Raw genomic sequence first — 19,454 nt, 5'->3', positions numbered from 1 at the left:
ATTGCGATTATCTTGACAACCACATCATTAACTTGGATCTATATCAGCGCTACAGAAAGCATTTCAAGAATACATGACATGACACTGGTATCTGGTATATAACTTTTGTTTTTTGTGAGTTTTTGGAATATTATTTGTTTATGTTTGTGTTTGGTATGGAATATAACTTTTGTTACTGGTGAGTATTTGGTATATTACTTTTGTTTTTTTGTTAGTGTTTGGTGTGGAACATTTGTTGTTAGTGAGTATTTGGTATATTTTACTTTTGTGTTCTGTGAGTAATTGGTATATTACTTTTGTGTTATGTATTTCGTATATTACTTTTGTGTTCTGTGAGTAATTGGTATATTACTTTTGTGTTCTGTGAGTAATTGGTATATTACTTTTGTGTTATGTATTTTGTATATTACTTTTGTGTTCTGTGAGTAATTGGTATATTACTTTTGTGTTCTGTGAGTAATTGGTATATTACTTTTTTGTTCTGTGAGTAATTGGTATATTACTTTTGTGTTATGTATTTCGTATATTACTTTTGTGTTCTGTGAGTAATTGGTATATTACTTTTGTGTTCTGTGAGTAATTGGTATATTACTTTTGTGTTATGTATTTCGTATATTACTTTTGTGTTCTGTGAGTAATTGGTATATTACTTTTGTGTTATGTATTTCGTATATTACTTTTGTGTTCTGTGAGTATTGGTATATTACTTTTGTGTTCTGTGAGTAATTGGTATATTACTTTTGTGTTATGTATTTCGTATATTACTTTTGTGTTCTGTGAGTAATTGGTATATTACTTTTGTGTTCTGTGAGTAATTGGTATATTACTTTTGTGTTATGTATTTCGTATATTACTTTTGTGTTCTGTGAGTATTGGTATATTACTTTTGTGTTCTGTGAGTAATTGGTATATTATGTTTGTGTTATGTATTTCGTATATTACTTTTGTGTTCTGTGAGTAATTGGTATATTACTTTTGTGTTATGTATTTCGTATATTACTTTTGTGTTCTGTGAGTATTGGTATATTACTTTTGTGTTCTGTGAGTAATTGGTATATTACTTTTGTGTTATGTATTTCGTATATTACTTTTGTGTTCTGTGAGTAATTGGTATATTACTTTTGTGTTATGTATTTCGTATATTACTTTTGTGTTCTGTGAGTATTGGTATATTACTTTTGTGTTCTGTGAGTAATTGGTATATTACGTTTGTGTTATGTATTTCGTATATTACTTTTGTGTTCTGTGAGTAATTGGTATATTACTTTTGTGTTCTGTGAGTAACTGGTATTATTACATTTGTGTTCTGTAACGGGTATATTACTTTTGGTTTATGTTAGTATCTGGTATATTACATTTGTTTTTTGCTAGTGTTTGGTATGGAATGGAGCTTTTGTCACTGGTGAGTATATGGTATATAACTTGCTTTTTGTGACTAATCATTTAATATTACTGACAATCATGTTTTGTTGTATATGTCACAGCATGTAAGAAAAACAGGAATCCTTGAAATTATATTCTTTCCTTGTGATCTGGCAATTGTGAACACTGCAAATCATGTATTATCTCCATAGAAGTTTAAATGATATAACTTTAATCTTTCTTAGTCATTTACACAGTCATGTACTTGAGTTTTGTTCTAAAATCATTTCAATACCTTGAGGGCATCATTGGCCAGCTTGTGAAGAATAGGCAAGTCTTTTTTGAATTCCTGCAGCTTGTGGAACCATGTTGTAAGAAGGAGGTCAGCCTCTGGAAGATATGGTCTTAGCTGACTTGCTGCTGCCTGCCACTCTATGACTTTCTCCAGAGCCTTTTTGATGTTCATCTACAGCATTAACAGATCAATATTAACCATCCTGGATGAACTATCTTCTTGCAGTAAAAATCTTCACTTCAACAAATTTTCAGAAACTATGGAAATAACTATTGGAAGCCTCAAAGGACATATGCAATGGAACTTGTTTAAAATAAATATCTAGTTATTTGTGAACAATTTTCATTATAAAAACATTTAAATTCAGAACAAAATAACAAAAGTACCACAAATGGCACATGGACCATTTCTCTATTCATGAACTCAGCATTTGAGCTAGAGATCTGACTACTGAATAATAAGGTGTGGACTGGGTAAAGTTTAATCAAAACTTATTCAGTAAGCATATTTTCTTTTTAAAAAAGCATCCACATTCCTAAGCAAAGTTTCAGCAAATTTAGCAAGAAAACAAATAACAGAGATAGAGAACAATGTTCTGCTGTGAACTGTGATATGACGTAACTCACTGTATATAGCTTTAAAAAAAATTGAAAACATTAAGTCTTCACATATAAGCTAATACAGTTGGTTATGAGTACCTTCTTGAAAAGCATCTGTTTCCAGTCCTTAATAGCATGTGTGGAGACTTCTACATACTTCCATAGCTCCTGTCGGACATCCATCTTGACTGTCATCTCATTCAGGAAAGTTAGGTCATATGGCTCACCACAGATTGCATCACGCCATTTACTGGCCTGCTGAAGCTGTTTCTGGACTGCATAGAATCTTTCTCGCATCTGTGGAAAAACATATGAAACAAATATAACATGCTGATACTCTGACATGCAACTAAATAAATAGCGCATACACTTTACTGTGTTATATGTAATCATCAACAGCATAGTGGAGACATATCAGAAATGAATTCTGAAGCCAACAGTCATGGGTTTGAACCCAACTGGTGGAGATATCTTATTCTTTTCAAAGGACTTATTAAAACTCTATTTCCAATATCAACAACAAGAACAATGAAAACAGTGACAATATAAATATTTTTTGAGTTATAGTTATGCAAAAAACTTAAACACTGTGTTGACAATGAGATAGATGCCATCAAAATAACAATAGAACATTATAAACTTTACACCAAGTCAAAATAACTTTCGCTATATTTTTAAAGACAACAGAAACAAGATATATAAACAATTACAAACCTTCCTCATATCGATCAGGATCTGTGTTGGATTCTGCTGGGGATCCAGGAATTTACCAGATGTAGCCATCTGTGATAGCTCAAAAGCTTCTTTCTCAAGACGCTAAAACAGGAGAAAAAAAATAACCTCAAGTGCATAAAGTGTTTTAGCTTCAATTAAGCTCTGCTTAGGCATTCAACCAAAGTCAACTGAATGTAACAATCAGTTGTTAATAACTATGATGGCATTTTATAAAAATGGCAATGGAAGATTGCGTATGGAGAATGTATAGAACTAAAAAAGAGCTGCATTTCATCATATTTTTTACATATTGTAAGGAACAAGGTCTATTTTACAATGTGAATTTTTTCTTCTCATGTCTAAAGTGTTTGGGGTGGTTGAAAAGCCCTATAACTGAAGGATATTGACAGAATCACCTCTCATTATATCAAGTTCATTATTCATATTTCAATACACCTGCTGTCAGGATAGATTACCAGCTACACTCACTTCAGAAGACTATGGCGTCTGAAAGGAGCATTGTTTCATGTTAGCTTGCACATTTCTCAGATATATTTTCACAGCAAGCATGACAACACAAACAGAAGAATTAGTTTTAATGCAGAATCTGGTTATATTTCAAACAGGTACATTTCCCTCTGCCAATGAATCAAGCATTATGAACTACAAAACTCGGCTCATGTTTAAATTGTATTTATGCAACAATCAACTTTGTTTTTCATTCTTGTATGTGTATGAAGCAAATATTACACCGAATCAGATATATGAGACAGAAAGAGTCACTAGAAAATCACACGCTGTGTATAAGTCAGACTTGAAAACTATCAATTTCAAATCATTGATTTTATTTTATTGCTCTTTTATTTATTTAATGTTTCTAATTAATTAGTTAATTAATTAATTAAAATTACTTAATGTTAATTTAGACTACATTATGCTTAGTATGCCATTGTTGTTGTTTTTCTTTATATGAATTTATTCTGAAGTGAACAAATCATAGCCTGTCTTGTGTGAATGTGGTAGTGCACTTTAGTAGTAGCTACCCGAAGACTGGGGATACAGTCATGGAAAGTTTTGCCAAGATACTCCGATCAGACTGGAATTGTGTCTACATCCACATTCTGTATTTCATGTACATAAGTAAGTCAGCACATGATTCTGTTTCAACTGATGAACTCAATCCAGAAATAGCTATATGGTAAAACTTCTCAAGAAATCACAAGGAAAGTGTTTCATTTCAAGGCTCATCTCCACTTGGAGTAATCAGTGATTGCACTGAAAGAGTGTGTGAGATTTTAATCTAAAAACGACAGAAATAAGATGGAAATAAAATGGATTTCATTATTTTCTTTTATAACAGTAAGTGCAGTGTAGTAATAAATTGTTTCATACACTCACATGTCTTGACACTATTAAGTTATGTTTTATCCTTGTCATGTGGTATTAATATTGTACCAAACATTTAGTTTATTTAACTATATAATTTATTTTAAGCGTAATTAGTCTAAGCATCAACTACTACTATCTGAAGCAATTTCGTCCTTTTACTAATCTCTCTCAATCGATGGATGGATAGACTGATGCAATATTTACAATGCTCATACTAAAGTAATAAATATTGAAGTAAATTTTCTTTCCATAAATACATTTTGGTAGTCATTTTGTAACGTTTTGGAGTCTGTAATTCTACAGTTAAATGTGACATACACCTGAATTGAAACTAACCAGAGAGACTACACCAAATGACTAATCTACACAAAATGACTAATCCTGGCTGTTTGAAGTGTTATGCACACTAGGGACAACTTGTTGGGACACATTCAAGCCAACTGAAAACAATGTTCCTATCCAATGCAGATTTTTTTAAAGATAGTACTTCTAAACTGGTCTTCTGCATGACTCGACAGATATCCTGACAAAAGATGTAAAAATTGGGCAATACTGGCTTCAGTGTATTCATCATGATGTTGTTCTGTAATTCAGTAATGTAAATATTGGTCCTTGGTTTTTGGGAGATTTTGCTTTAATTTTCTTGTTTGAAAAAAAGGAATAAAAAATATTTGATCATTGTCTTCAAAATATCTCAGACCTATTCAAGTTCAATAAGACAACTCTGAAAACACTGAGATAAGACACTGCACAGAACATGTCCATTCTAAATCCATCTAAAGGTCTTTTTAAAATCAACTACATGTTGTGGGCAAGAATCTTTTACTATATTCCCATGGTAGGCATAGAGGACCTTTCTTAAAAATGTGTTAAAAATGGTGGGGTGGGGGGTAAGCTATCTTTTCACAAAACTTTCTAAATAGAGAAAAAGCCTCAATTTTGCAAACAGTTGACCATGGGATTGTCAACAGGAATGGGCTTACCTTCACTGAAATACAATGTAAAAATGAAGATTCTGAATGTTTTTATCTTGGGTAAGATGAAAGAGTTCAACTAAAATAATAGAAATAGTTTTTAAACAATATAAAAATGTCAGCAAATTCCTATATTTCAAAAGGAAAATGAATTGCCTTCTATGCAGACATCTAGTAACAAAGACTGAAGTAATGTTTTACAAAACTATATGGCATTCTATTTGGATTTCTAGTAACTAAAACATTAGTAAGGCTTAACAAAAAATGTAGAACATTCTATTTGGACCTGTGGTAACTAAGACTTTAGTAATGTATGGCATTTGATGCAAACTTCTAGTTACTAAGACTCAAGTAATGTTTTATAAAAACATATATAACATTCTATTCGGACTTCTACTAAGACTTTTGTAATGTTTTACAAAAATGTATGGCATTCTATTCAGACTTCTAGTAATTAAGACTGAAGTGTTGTTTTACAAAATCAACCATTCATAAGCATGAAAACAAGGTTTTAACACACTTAAACATGGCATAATCCATCTTTATCAAATAAACAAGCAAAAACCAAGCACACAACAAAAAATACTTTCTCTCATATGTAATGACTAAAGCCAGGTTACTCTTGTCAGACTAATTTCAAGACAATAAGATGCCCAATTGAACTCTGTACTAAGAATGGAAATTTCTCAACCCAGTAATTTAAATTTTGATAAAAAATATATTTTTTCTATTTGTGACTTTAAGGTTGATCTTAATAAAACAACTTTAAAACTTTTTTCTGAACATGTACTATACAAAAAGCATAATTTTGTTTCCAAAAGCAGAAACAAGGCAACTAATAGGATTTGGATCAGAAGATGAGATGACATGTTATGCAGGTCACACAATGCATCATGGATCAGATGAGATTACATGTTATGCAGGTCACACAATGCATCATGGATCAGATGAGATGACATGTTATGCAGGTCACACAATGCATCATGGATCAGATGAGATGACATGTTATGCAGGTCACACAATGCATCATGGATCAGATGAGATGACATGTTATGCAGGTCACACAATGCATCATGGATTAGATGAGATGACATGTCATGCAGGCCACACAATGCATCATGGATCAGATGAGATGACATGTTATGCAGGTCACACAATGCATCATGGATCAGATGAGATGACATGTCTTGCTGTTGTTGTTGTTGTTGTTCTAGGGTTTAACGCCATTTTTCAGCACAAGATAGGCTATACATGGCAGCCAGTATAACTGGTGGAGGAAGAACCCTGGAAAACCCAGGGAAGAACCACCGACACACGAGAAGCTACTGGCAGGCTTTCCCACGTACCCACGCTAGCCGAGCCTTGGACTCGAACACACACAGACAGAGGTGAGATGGCAGTGATCCGGAACGGTGAGCGCTTTAGACCACTCGGCCACTCGGGGCCCCGACATGTCTTGCAGGCCACACAATGCATCATGGATCAGATGAGATGACATGTTATGCAGGCCACACAATGCATCATGGATCAGATGAGAAGCCATTTTTAATGCAGAACACAGTATCACACATGATGTATTGTGGATCAGATGAGATGACATATTTTATGTCAAATACTCCACCACATGTGATGTATCATGGATCAGATGTGGTGACATGTTATGCAGAATACAGTATCACACATGATATATCCTGGATCAGATGAGATGACATGTTATGCAGAATACAGTATCACACATGATACATCCTGGATCAGATGAGATGTCATGTTATGCAGAATACAGTATCACACATGATATATCCTGGATTAGATGAGATGCCATTTGGTATTCAGAACACAGTATCACACAGGATGTACCCAGGATCAGATGTGGTTACATGTTTATGCAGAACACAGTATCGTTATGTTCTATCCTGGATCAGATGAGATGACATGTTATGCAGAACACAGCATCACACATGATATATCCTGGATCAGATGAGATGCAAAATGTAATTCAGAACACAGTATCACATATGATGGATCCTGGATCAGATGAGATGACATGTGTCATGCAAAACATGGTATCATGCATGATGTATCCTGGACTAGATGAGATGATGGGTTATGCAGAACATGGTATCACACATGATTTTTCCCCTCCCAATGAATATGACTTGCAATTTTTTTTAACATTGCTGACAATAATATGGCTGCTGAAAAAGTCACACCTGTAAGGTCATTCAGGCCTGATAAACATAAAATATCCTATTTTTTTTAAGAATCTGCTTATGTTAAGAAATACTGTGTTACAAGTTCTATAAAAAGGGTTTTATATCTATCTATCTATCCACCTCTCTCTCTCTCCCTCTCTCTCTCTCTCTCTGTCTCTCTCTCTCTCTCTCTCTCTCTCTCTCTCTCTCTCTATATATATATATTGTATACAAGATTGGTTTTTCATATTAACTATCCATACCCACGTATTAGTCAAGTCCAACTGAAATGACCAATTACCCTGATCTGTAATTGCATAATGCACTGGCAGATCAGGATCTATGTTGCTTATTGTAATAATTACTCCTTACAAACTGCATGGACCCAAATCTGCTGGTGGATCATGCCATACGAAATCTCAGTCTGTGCAGTTTGCAGTTGGATTCAGCTAATAAGTGAGTACATAGGGGACATCAAGGTTTTGTAAACCCAAGTCCAAAATGGTTACAAAAATGTGTAAAATGTGAAAAACAAGGCAACAGTGACCAGAATCTAATCAGTTCTTTGAAGCCACTCAAGATATCTGAGTTTCAAGTTGGTCTAACTTGGATCAGAAGTTTCTGAGCTATCTTATAACAAAGTGTGACAGATGGACCAGCAATGGATGGCACAAAACTAATATATATATATATATATATGTCACCCTTGGCAGGGTGAGACATAACAAATTTACAAAATGAAGAACTGCATCTTTTACAAGGTAAAATTTGTAGATAATACTGTGAGAATTACAAAACTGGCATTGAATTTCAAGCAAGGTTTATACTACATAAAGAGGATAAGTTGTTAGTGTGACTTCGTTTGCCATAAATTTTATGCTATCCATCATTCGGTTCAAATTTTAAATTTTACAAAAGGCTTGGCCAATCTGTAATACAATGGTTCTGCGTCAAGCTTTGTCTTGGAAAAGTGATACCTGTTTATGCCAGGCTTAATCACTTTAGACAACAAAAAAAACCCAAATAAATTAGAACAACTAAATACTAGGATTGCACTCAGCAACAATTACATATATTTTTTTAAAAATATTATCAATCCATTAGCATCATGTAGCAAAGCATTATTCACAGTTTGAAAAGTTGACAAAAGTTTTAGCATTCAATTACACTATATGTTTAACCTTTTGTTACCAAACTTTCAAAACCACATCACTAATTAGAAAGCAGATTCATCTGTCATGAATCTGGTATATCTCCATCATTACTCTTAACTTCTGTTACCATTATAATATTTATTACATGCATGTCAAAGCATTAATTAGAAAAGCAAAACTCTGAGCAAGGAAAAAGCCAAATATCACTCCATGTTACCATATAGAGACTAGGGGTGTCAGGATCATCAGGGGACTTTTTACTCATTTTGGCACTAGCCTGTCGCTATGGGCAGAGAAAATCACATTGTAATTCAATCTTATAAAATAGTCTGTTAAATGTTGACATCCAGATTCTTTTTAATTCACAAATTTTGCATAACGAGAGACACCCATTCATAAAATTACAAACAACTCTCACACTCAAACTCAATTAAAAATGATAAGATTTGATTGGCTAATTTACAATTACTGGCCAATCAATCATCAGAATTTTTGCACTGAGTTTGTATATGAAATATTGGGATAATGCATAGTTTGCTGTATCCAAATGTATGCCAGTACATCAGACAACAGTCTGTGCCTGAGGGTTCCAACTCATGAACATTCTGGCATATGTATGCCCACAGCAAACTGTGTACAATCAATGTTCTCACAGAATCAATAACTAAGTTTGTCAATTTATATACAAAATACTGACAAAAAGGAATTTTTAAACCAGGAAGAAGCGAAAAACATTGGCTTGAGATCATTCACCTGGCTGATGTAACAGCCAAATGCAAGAGCAGATGGTCTAGAAATGTAGGTCAGCAGGATGGTCTAGAAATGTAGGTCAGCAGGATGGTCTTGAAATGTAGGTCAGCAGGATGCTTTTTGTCGAAGTCTATTCCCAAGCTGTTAATTGCATAAGTTATGAAATGAATTGTTTCAAAGTTTCTCTAAACTTTGTATAGTCATTCAAATTTGATGGCACATCATTTAATGTCCGATACTAAAAGGACCTTATGCCAGGATGCTTTATGCCAAAACTTGGTCATGTTTTGTTCAATGTGTATTTTTAGCATTGTTGTGTAAATCTTTTATAACTTTGAATAATGGCAGTTATACTGACATGGTACAGCAATCTAGAAGGCACTCTGGTTAGAAAACTTTCTATCAAATTTGGTCAAAGACTGTTAAGTGAATTTTCTGAAGAGGTTATTACATTTATTTAATATTTTGTAACATCTGACAATTTTGATGACAGACATTTGTACATACTGAAAAACATTAATGACAGAATTCTCTTTATAATATTTTGGTCAAGTTCCACTGAGTTGTTTTTGATGGGTCATTTGAAGGATTTCCCAGTTTTGGAAATGATGGCCATATTTGATGATGAACGCTAAACTGCTTTCTGTCAAATTCGGTCAATTTCTACTGGGCTCTGTCTGAGAAATAGTTGTTACATATTTTTCTATTTTTTTTGTAATGGCAGTTATATTTGCTTGTGGATTAAGATCATTTGTGCACATCTGAAAGCCCTTTGTGCCTGAATGCTTTTTGCAGAGTTGGCCAAATTCTGTTGAACAGCTAATCTGATTTAATTTAAATATTGCAAATTTCTATGTTTAGGAACCATGCCAGATTTTATTGTGAGTTTGCATCATTGGTATAAAAACGAAAGCCATCTATGTAATCATGATTTCAGTAAAACTTGCTAAAATCCTTTTCAGCTGTTAAAGTTATTCTGTGTTTAGTAATGGTCACCATATTTGATGGCAAATTAGCACCATTTCAACAATTGTGAAAAGTTTTCATGTCAGGATGCTTTCTTTCAAGTTTCATAAAATTCTATTCAGCAAGTTTTGAGAAGTCATTTAAATGTTTTGCTGATTTCAGTAATGGGGGCCATATTTAATGGAATATAAGCATCATTTGTACAAAACTTCAAAGACATTTTATGTGAGGTTGGTCTGCGCCAAGGCTTGCTGAAATTGGTCTTGGGGATTTTGAGAAGCTGAAAATAGCATCTGTTGACCAATGACAGATGTATTTTGTCTATTTTTAAAACAGTGTCCATGTCTTATTATAGCAGATTGGCATCATTTGCACAAAACTGAAAGGTCCTCATGCCAGGATGAAAGGTCCTCATACCAGGATGTTTCTGTCAAGTTTGATCAAGCTCTGTTGTGGCTTTTGAATAAAGTAATTTAAAGTGTTTTCGTTTTTCAGTCATAGTGGTCATATTGTATGGTACAAACTAGCCAGTAATTTTTGAGAGGAAGTTTAAAATAGCAATTATTTATATATGCATGATGCGGAAACAAGCTACACCAAAAGCTAGCTGATGGGCAGGTGGGCTCAAAACTTGTTCTCAAGCAGTACAAGCTACTCCAACAATTATGTACAGCTGATGTCATATTAAGTCAAATGCATCAAACCAGCCAAACTAGGTTGATCATTTACATATTGTTTGGAATACTTGGATGTTAACCTGCATAAAAAATTATAACAATATAATTCTGCCTTTAAATTCTTTTTACCAAGGAAACTGTAAGCACAAAAGCACCATAAATAATAAATACAGTTTGCCCTTGCTACAGATTTCATGAACTTTTGTCCTAAAAGCTTGTAAAAACTGAAAGAAAAACTATGAAATATGTTTGTAAAAACCACCAGTTCATAAAGTTTAGAATGTGTTAAGGATCTAGAAATTTCTGTAATGGCTTGAAAATCCAATAAGATAATCTACATACATATATGAATAGGGGTACCAAATGTCATTTTTCTGCTTTAAATGATTTTTGTTTAATTGTATTAAGAAGGCTTTTGTCAACAAGTATTAGCTCAAAATAATTACAGATGTGAAAATACTCTAAAAAACTGCTATAATGGCTTGAAAATCTATCAGGTAATCTAATTATTACTATGATAAAACAAGTAAAATGTCATGGCTTTAACAATGTTTTTGCTAATCAATGAACAGACATATAGATGAACATCAGCAAAACAGTATGTCCCTTTCTGTTATTGCAGTGGGAGCTTACAAAGACACTCTAGACTTTACCGACACGTGTATAAAGAAGTAATGTATAGTCAGAGAGAAAATATTTCATATCACATTGTGTTCCATGGCCTCATGAGCATCCATTAAAGGACCAGGGTTACTGTATACGATTTTATATTTTCTCTCATTGATAATCTTGTGTGTCCTTATATTCAAAAAAACCAAACTTTTGCTGCAAATTATGGTTTGGTTTTGTGAGGTTTAACACCATTTCTTAGCACATAATAGGCTATACATGGCGACCAGTGAAGACCTCAGGAAGAAAAATTGACCTACAGGAAGCTACTGGCATGCTTTCTCACTAACCCATTCTGGTCAAGCTGAGACTCAAACTATCATGGACAGAGATGATATGTTTCAGTGATCTATAAAGACAAGAACCTCAGACCACTTGGCCTATACTGGGACAATGTGGTGAACGATACTGCAATACTTATAGGTTACTGCATTTGTATGGTAAAATATTAATGAGTTTTTCGGATGTAAATACTGCACAACTATGGAATGCAGTATATCCATCCGATAAAACTAGTTCATATTTTCCCATACAAATGCAGTAACCTTTTTATTATATGCTCATTTTCTTATTCTACCTAATGCTTAATTATATTAACAAAATACACTATAAGAAACAAAGTAACTGAATGTATGCCATATTCCAAACTAAATACACCAGTGGAAATTCATCATTACACAACAACAACATTATTACTGTGTACTTAACTTGCCCAGATAAATTTGAACTTAGTCGCGCGCTCAACATAACTGTGTCTAGTTAAAATTGAAATTTGGAGTCATATTGTGAATGAATACACATTGCAACACCATTTCCATTTGATCTGGAATGAATAGATTTTGGTATTTTTTAGATTCTATGAAATTTCATGATTGTGGACTGGATTTATATGTGACAATTCCACATGAAATACATCTGATTGAACAAGCGAGGGTGAAGCGTGTTGACATCTGCAAATGTGTTTTTGTTTCTGTCATTGAATGTTTGAAATCATAATGTGGAAAAAATATGAAGTCTTTTAATTGCAATTATCAAAAAGTTGCTTTGGAATTTAATGCTTATTTCATTTTGAGTGCAGTAAGGAGGATGTAATTGCACTTATATTTGAAATTACAGTACAATTTTGAAATATGTAATCAAGATTGAGAACCAATGACATGGCTCATGTAATTCGGATTTGCAGAACTAAGAAAGTACATTTTGAGGAAATTCAGGATGTAAAACTGTAAGTATATTTTTTGCCATTCTTATTTCCAGCTAATGACAGTTTATCCCTTGTCACTTGTATGTTATTTGTAAGGACCCTTTCTGGTGTCAACTGTATAGCTAACCTAAATCTCAAACATTGTATCTAAAAAGTTAATGCGGAATGTGCCAAAGTAGCTGGAATGTGGCAGTCCATGAAACATTTACTTTACTTCATTCAGAAATAAATTTAATCAGCCAAAACATAAAGCACCTACTACGCAAGTGTACATGATTTGTTTACAAATCAAAAGTGTTGGCGTCTGCATCTACTGTTTGTTTACAATAGAAAGTAGTTCCTTTATACACGTGAATGCAATATGAAGGTGTGCAATATCATAAAATATTGAACGATTATGACAATGTAAAGTTAACGGAGAATAAAATGAGCATATAATAAACTGTGATACACTAAGACATCCATTTATTTATCATTATTTTCATCATACTTTTTTTAACAACTTCATAATTATGCTATTGCCACTACCTGATATGTATCCTCCAGCATCTGTGTCATCAATGGAGTCTGTGTGTTGACAAATTCGGATGCATCCTGCATCTGTAACAGGAAGGTCTCCCACGCTGACCAGACATTCTCCTCATACTTTTCTTCTTCTGATGTCAGCTGACGGTAACTCATTCGAATCACCTACAGATAAATAAAGAAGCTCAAACAGACTGAATTTTTTAAACCCAGTCTCAGCCTACAAGCCTTCTCCATATCTCCTATGACCAAAATGAGGGCTATCAGCATATTACAGCCATTAATTATTTGTTACTATTCCAAAGTTCCACAAATATGACAGAAAGTACAGCACTTCACCATTATAATGCTGTGAACTGAAGTCATAAAAGTGGAGTGCTTTAGAGGTAAAGTCACCAAATGTTCAGTTATTTTATAAATAATATTACTAATAAAAAACAAAATGGAATTCATGACTTTATCTGCCTTGTACAGAAGCCCCTTAATGTGCATGAGAACAGTGTGTAACTTTCAGTAATATAAACAAAACAACACACTGAATCCCATTCATTTTGATACTGTAATCTGCAAGCCTTTCATACAAATTAGCAAAAATCTGTCCACACATACACCCATCAATATGTACAATGTAAGACAGCTTGATTTAATATGCACCAGCAAAGTTCTACATCAAACAGGGACCATAACTCAAACAAATGTTGTGAGAAAATATTAAAAGTTAAACTTGATCTAGGCTTTTCTTAAAATATAAACCATCAAGTTTTGTTTTGACCCATTAAATCCCATGAAAGTCATTGGGTGGGAAAGAAAGTCTAAAACAGACATGGCATGGTATGATACCACTGGAAACATGGCAATGGTCAATGCTGTATGCACTCTTCATAGATACCATAGGAAATAAGGCCTATAAAGTTGGAATCCTGATACGTTCAAAATTAGTGTAACATTGGTAATCTCCTTATTTGTGTAAAATTAATACTGATGATTTATAACTGAGTTTGCTATTGAGTTTGAAGTTCATCCTGAAAACTCTAGAGACATGAATCTATGTCTGTCATGCACAATAGTTCTCAATCTCCCATTCATATTCATGTTTTGTTTTTTCCATTTACCTCAATTTTCTCCACTGCAGTATTGTAACATCTTTGTGTATTTCACTGGCAGTGTTGCACCTTTAGCACAGAGCCACAATTTACTATGAAATTATTTACCTATATCCCCAAATCTCAAATCCTGTGCACTACTGTGCTTTTCATCCATATGTACTTTCATTCAGGAATAAAGTAAAAATCAACAAATCAATTTGGCTCACTGAACATCCATTCTAATTTAACATTCATGGCAGACACGTATATCTCATCGTACAAAGTGTAAACAGAGTCAAGCAAAACAAATGATGTCTCTTTCCACTCATGGAAAATGACATCATTTACCATTTTTATGGTAAGTCAAATTGTTATGCATTTTCCCCATAAGAACTGATAGAACTACATTTACCTAGGTAAAGAAATTTTGTATAATACTTGTACATGAACATCACACATACAATGCAAGATGTGGTTACTAATGTATGCATAAGCAGCAAACACCTTAAGTTAACTCACTAACTGGATAATAATAATAATAATAATAATAATAATAATAAAGAACTAGGTAACATATATAGCAGAATATAAATAAATCATCTAAAAATGTATTTATAACTGAATGTATCCTACTTCATAGTTTTTTGTATTCCACTGTATCATACCTCAGAGATTTGATGTATACCATTGTACCCTCCTTTAGACAGAACCTCACAGAGATTTGATGTATACCATTGTATCATATATCATACAAAAATTAGATGTATACCTTTGTATCATATATCATAGAGATTTGATGTATACCATTGTATCATATATCATACAGAGATTAGATGTATACCATTGTATCATATATCATACAGAGATTAGATGTATACCATTGTATCATATATCAGAGATTTGATGTATACCATTGTATCCTACCTTATACAGAAATTTCATGTATAACATTGTATTATACCTCATACAGAGATTTGATGTATACCACTGTATCCTACCTTATATAGAAATGTCATGTATACCATTGTATCATACCTCATACAGAGATTAGATGTATATCATTGTATCCTACATCATATAGAGATTTGATGTATACCATTGTATCCTACCTAATACAGAAATTTCATGTATAACATTGTATTATACCTCATACAGATTTGATATATACCATTGTATTGTACATCAGAGATTTGATGTATACCACTGTATCATACATCATACAGAGATCTGATGTATACCATTGTATCATACATCAACAGAGATTTGATGTATACCATTGTATCATACATCACACAGAGATCTGGTGTATACCATGGCATCCTACCTTATACAGAAAGTTCATGTATACCATTGTATTATACATCATACAGAGATTTGATGTATACCATTGTATTGTACATCAGAGATTTGATGTATACCACTGTATCATACATCATACAGAGATTTGATGTATACCATTGTATCATACATCAACAGAGATTTGATGTATACCATTGTATCATACATCACACAGAGATCTGGTGTATACCATGGCATCCTACCTTATACAGAAAGTTCATGTATACCATTGTATTATACATCATACAGAGATTTGATGTATACCATTGTATCATACATCATATAGAGATTTGATGTATACCATTGTATCATACATCATACAGAGATTTGATGTATACCATTGTATCATACATCAACAGAGATTTGATGTATACCATTGTATCATACATCACACAGAGATCTGGTGTATACCATGGCATCCAACCTTATACAGAAAGTTCATGTATACCATTGTATTATACATCATACAGAGATTTGATGTATACCATTGTATCATACATCATATAGAGATTTGATGTATACCATTGTATCATACATCATACAGAGATTTGATGTATACCATTGTATCATACATCAACAGAGATTTGATGTATACCATTGTATCATACATCACACAGAGATCTGGTGTATACCATGGCATCCAACCTTATACAGAAAGTTCATGTATACCATTGTATTATACATCATACAGAGATTTGATGTATACCATTGTATCATACATCATATAGAGATTTGATGTATACCATTGTATCATACATCATACAGAGATTTGATGTATACCATTGTATCATACATCAACAGAGATTTGATGTATACCATTGTATCATACATCATATAGAGATTTGATGTATACCATTGTATCATACATCATACAGAGATTTGATGTATACCATTGTATCATACATCAACAGAGATTTGATGTATACCATTGTATCATACATCACACAGAGATCTGGTGTATACCATGGCATCCAACCTTATACAGAAAGTTCATCTATACCATTGTATTATACATCATACAGAGATTTGATGTATACCATTGTATCATACATCATATAGAGATTTGATGTATACCATTGTATCATACATCATACAGAGATTTGATGTATACCATTGTATCATACATCAACAGAGATTTGATGTATACCATTGTATCATACATCACACAGAGATCTGGTGTATACCATGGCATCCTACCTTATACAGAAAGTTCATGTATACCATTGTATTATACATCATACAGAGATTTGATGTATACCATTGTATCATACATCATATAGAGATTTGATGTATACCATTGTATCATACATCATACAGAGATTTGATGTATACCATTGTATCATACATCAACAGAGATTTGATGTATACCATTGTATCATACATCACACAGAGATCTGGTGTATACCATGGCATCCAACCTTATACAGAAAGTTCATGTATACCATTGTATTATACATCATACAGAGATTTGATGTATACCATTGTATCATACATCATATAGATATTTGATGTATACCATTGTATCCTACCATATACAGATATTTAATGTATACCACTGTATCATACCTCATACAGAGATTTGATGTATACCATTGTATCATAACGCACAGATTTGATGTAAACCATTGTATTCTACCTTATACAAAAATTTCATGTATACCATTGTATCATACCTCATACAGAGATTAGATGTATACCATTGTATCCTACATCATATAGAGATTTGATGTATACCATTGTACCCTATCTAATACAGAAATGTCATGTATACCATTGTATTATACACCTCATACAGATTTGATATATACCATTGTATCATACATCATACAAAGATTTGATGCATACCATTGTCTCATACATCATACAAAGATTTGAGGTATACTATCCTAACTTATACAGAAATTTCATGTATACCATTGTATCATACATCATTTAGAGATCTGATGTATACCATTGTATCATACATACATCATACAGAGATTTGATTATACCATTGTATCATACATCATACAAATATTTGAGGTATACCATTGTATCCTAACTTATACAGAAATTTCATGTATACCATTGTATCATACATCATATAGAGATTTGATGTATACCATTGTATCATACATCATATAGAGATTAGATGTATACCACTGTATCCTACCTTATACAGAAATTTCATGTATAACATTGTATTATACCTCATAGAGAGATTTGATGTATACCATTGTATCATACATCATACAGAGATTCGATGCATACCATTGTATCATACATCATACAGAGATTCGATGTATACCATTGTATCATACATCATACAGAGATTCAATGTATACCATTGTATCATACATCATACAGAGATTTGATGTATACCATTGTATCATACATCATACAGAGATTAGATGTATACCATTGCATCCTACCTTATACAGAAATTTCATGTATAACATTGTATTATACCTCATAGAGAGATTTGATGTATACCATTGTATCATACATCATACAGAGATTCGATGTATACCATTGTATCATACATCATACAGAGATTTGATGTATACCATTGTATCATACATCATACAGAGATTAGATGTATACCATTGCATTCTACCTTATACAGAAATTTCATGTATAACATTGTATTATACCTCAAAGAGAGATTTGATGTATACCATTGTATCATACATCATATAGATATTTGATGTATACCATTGTATCCTACCATATACAGATATTTAATGTATACCACTGTATCATACCTCATACAGAGATTTGATGTATTCCACTCTCTGCTGGTACTGGGAGGTGTTCTTCTTGTACTGAGTGAAGTTCTTGGCATAGGTAGCAAAGGAATCCACTGTTTTAGTTTTGTCTTTCATGTTCTTTACAGAAATCAAATGAAAATAATCAAATCATTGATTGTGTGGCAATGCAATATTTCCAACTTTTCTAGGTTTTCAATACCCTTAACCCATAAGCAACACTATCATAGAATATGGATGAAAATAAAATTAGGCCCACCTACATGGCATTACAATTTAGGTCCATCTACATGGCATTACAAATTAGGCCCATCTACATGGCATTACAATTTAGGTCCATCTACATGGCATTACAAATTAGGCCCATCTACATGGCATTACAAATTAGGCCCATATACATGGCATTACAATTTAGGTCCATCTACATGGCATTACAATTTAGGTCCATCTACATGGCATTACAATTTAGGCCCATCTATATGGCATTACAATTTAGGCCCATCTACATGGCATTACAATTTAGGTCCATCTACATGGCATTACAATTTAGGTCCATCTACATGGCATTACAATTTAGGCCCATCTACATGGCATTATAATTTTGGCCCATCTACATGGCATTACAATTTAGGCACATCTACATGGTATTACAATATTTTCAATGCTGAAACAATGTTACTTGATACTTTGGAAAAAGACACACAGGAAGGCAGATGCACAGACAGTAAAACAGACAGGGAAACATTTATATATGAAATATTTATTCTGATATTTTTTAAGGAAAAAATTAAATTATTATTCTATGACCTGTTAC

At 32.9% G+C, this 19,454-nt stretch overlaps 1 protein-coding gene across 3 annotated transcripts in view; it reads right to left on the bottom strand.

Moving 5' to 3' along the window:
* LOC149779382 (dynein heavy chain domain-containing protein 1-like) overlaps window positions 1–19,454 on the bottom strand; it is a 457,419-nt gene that overhangs the window by 391,335 nt on the left and 46,630 nt on the right. For all 3 annotated transcript variants that reach the window (XM_089940014.1, XM_089940015.1, XM_089940016.1), the window contains exons 22-26: window positions 18,638–18,760; window positions 13,474–13,635; window positions 2,971–3,072; window positions 2,356–2,553; window positions 1,658–1,828 (exon numbers count right to left, since the gene is read on the bottom strand). In XM_089940014.1, the coding sequence (XP_089796140.1) occupies window positions 1,658–1,828; window positions 2,356–2,553; window positions 2,971–3,072; window positions 13,474–13,635; window positions 18,638–18,760 (756 nt within the window). The remainder of the gene's footprint in view (window positions 1–1,657; window positions 1,829–2,355; window positions 2,554–2,970; window positions 3,073–13,473; window positions 13,636–18,637; window positions 18,761–19,454) is intronic.

Source organism: Sinohyriopsis cumingii, chromosome 17, assembly GCF_028554795.1.
Source record: "Sinohyriopsis cumingii isolate HCF-2022 chromosome 17, ASM2855479v2, whole genome shotgun sequence".
Taxonomy (NCBI): domain Eukaryota; kingdom Metazoa; phylum Mollusca; class Bivalvia; order Unionida; family Unionidae; genus Sinohyriopsis; species Sinohyriopsis cumingii.
This window is presented reverse-complemented; position numbering and strand designations above follow the sequence as displayed.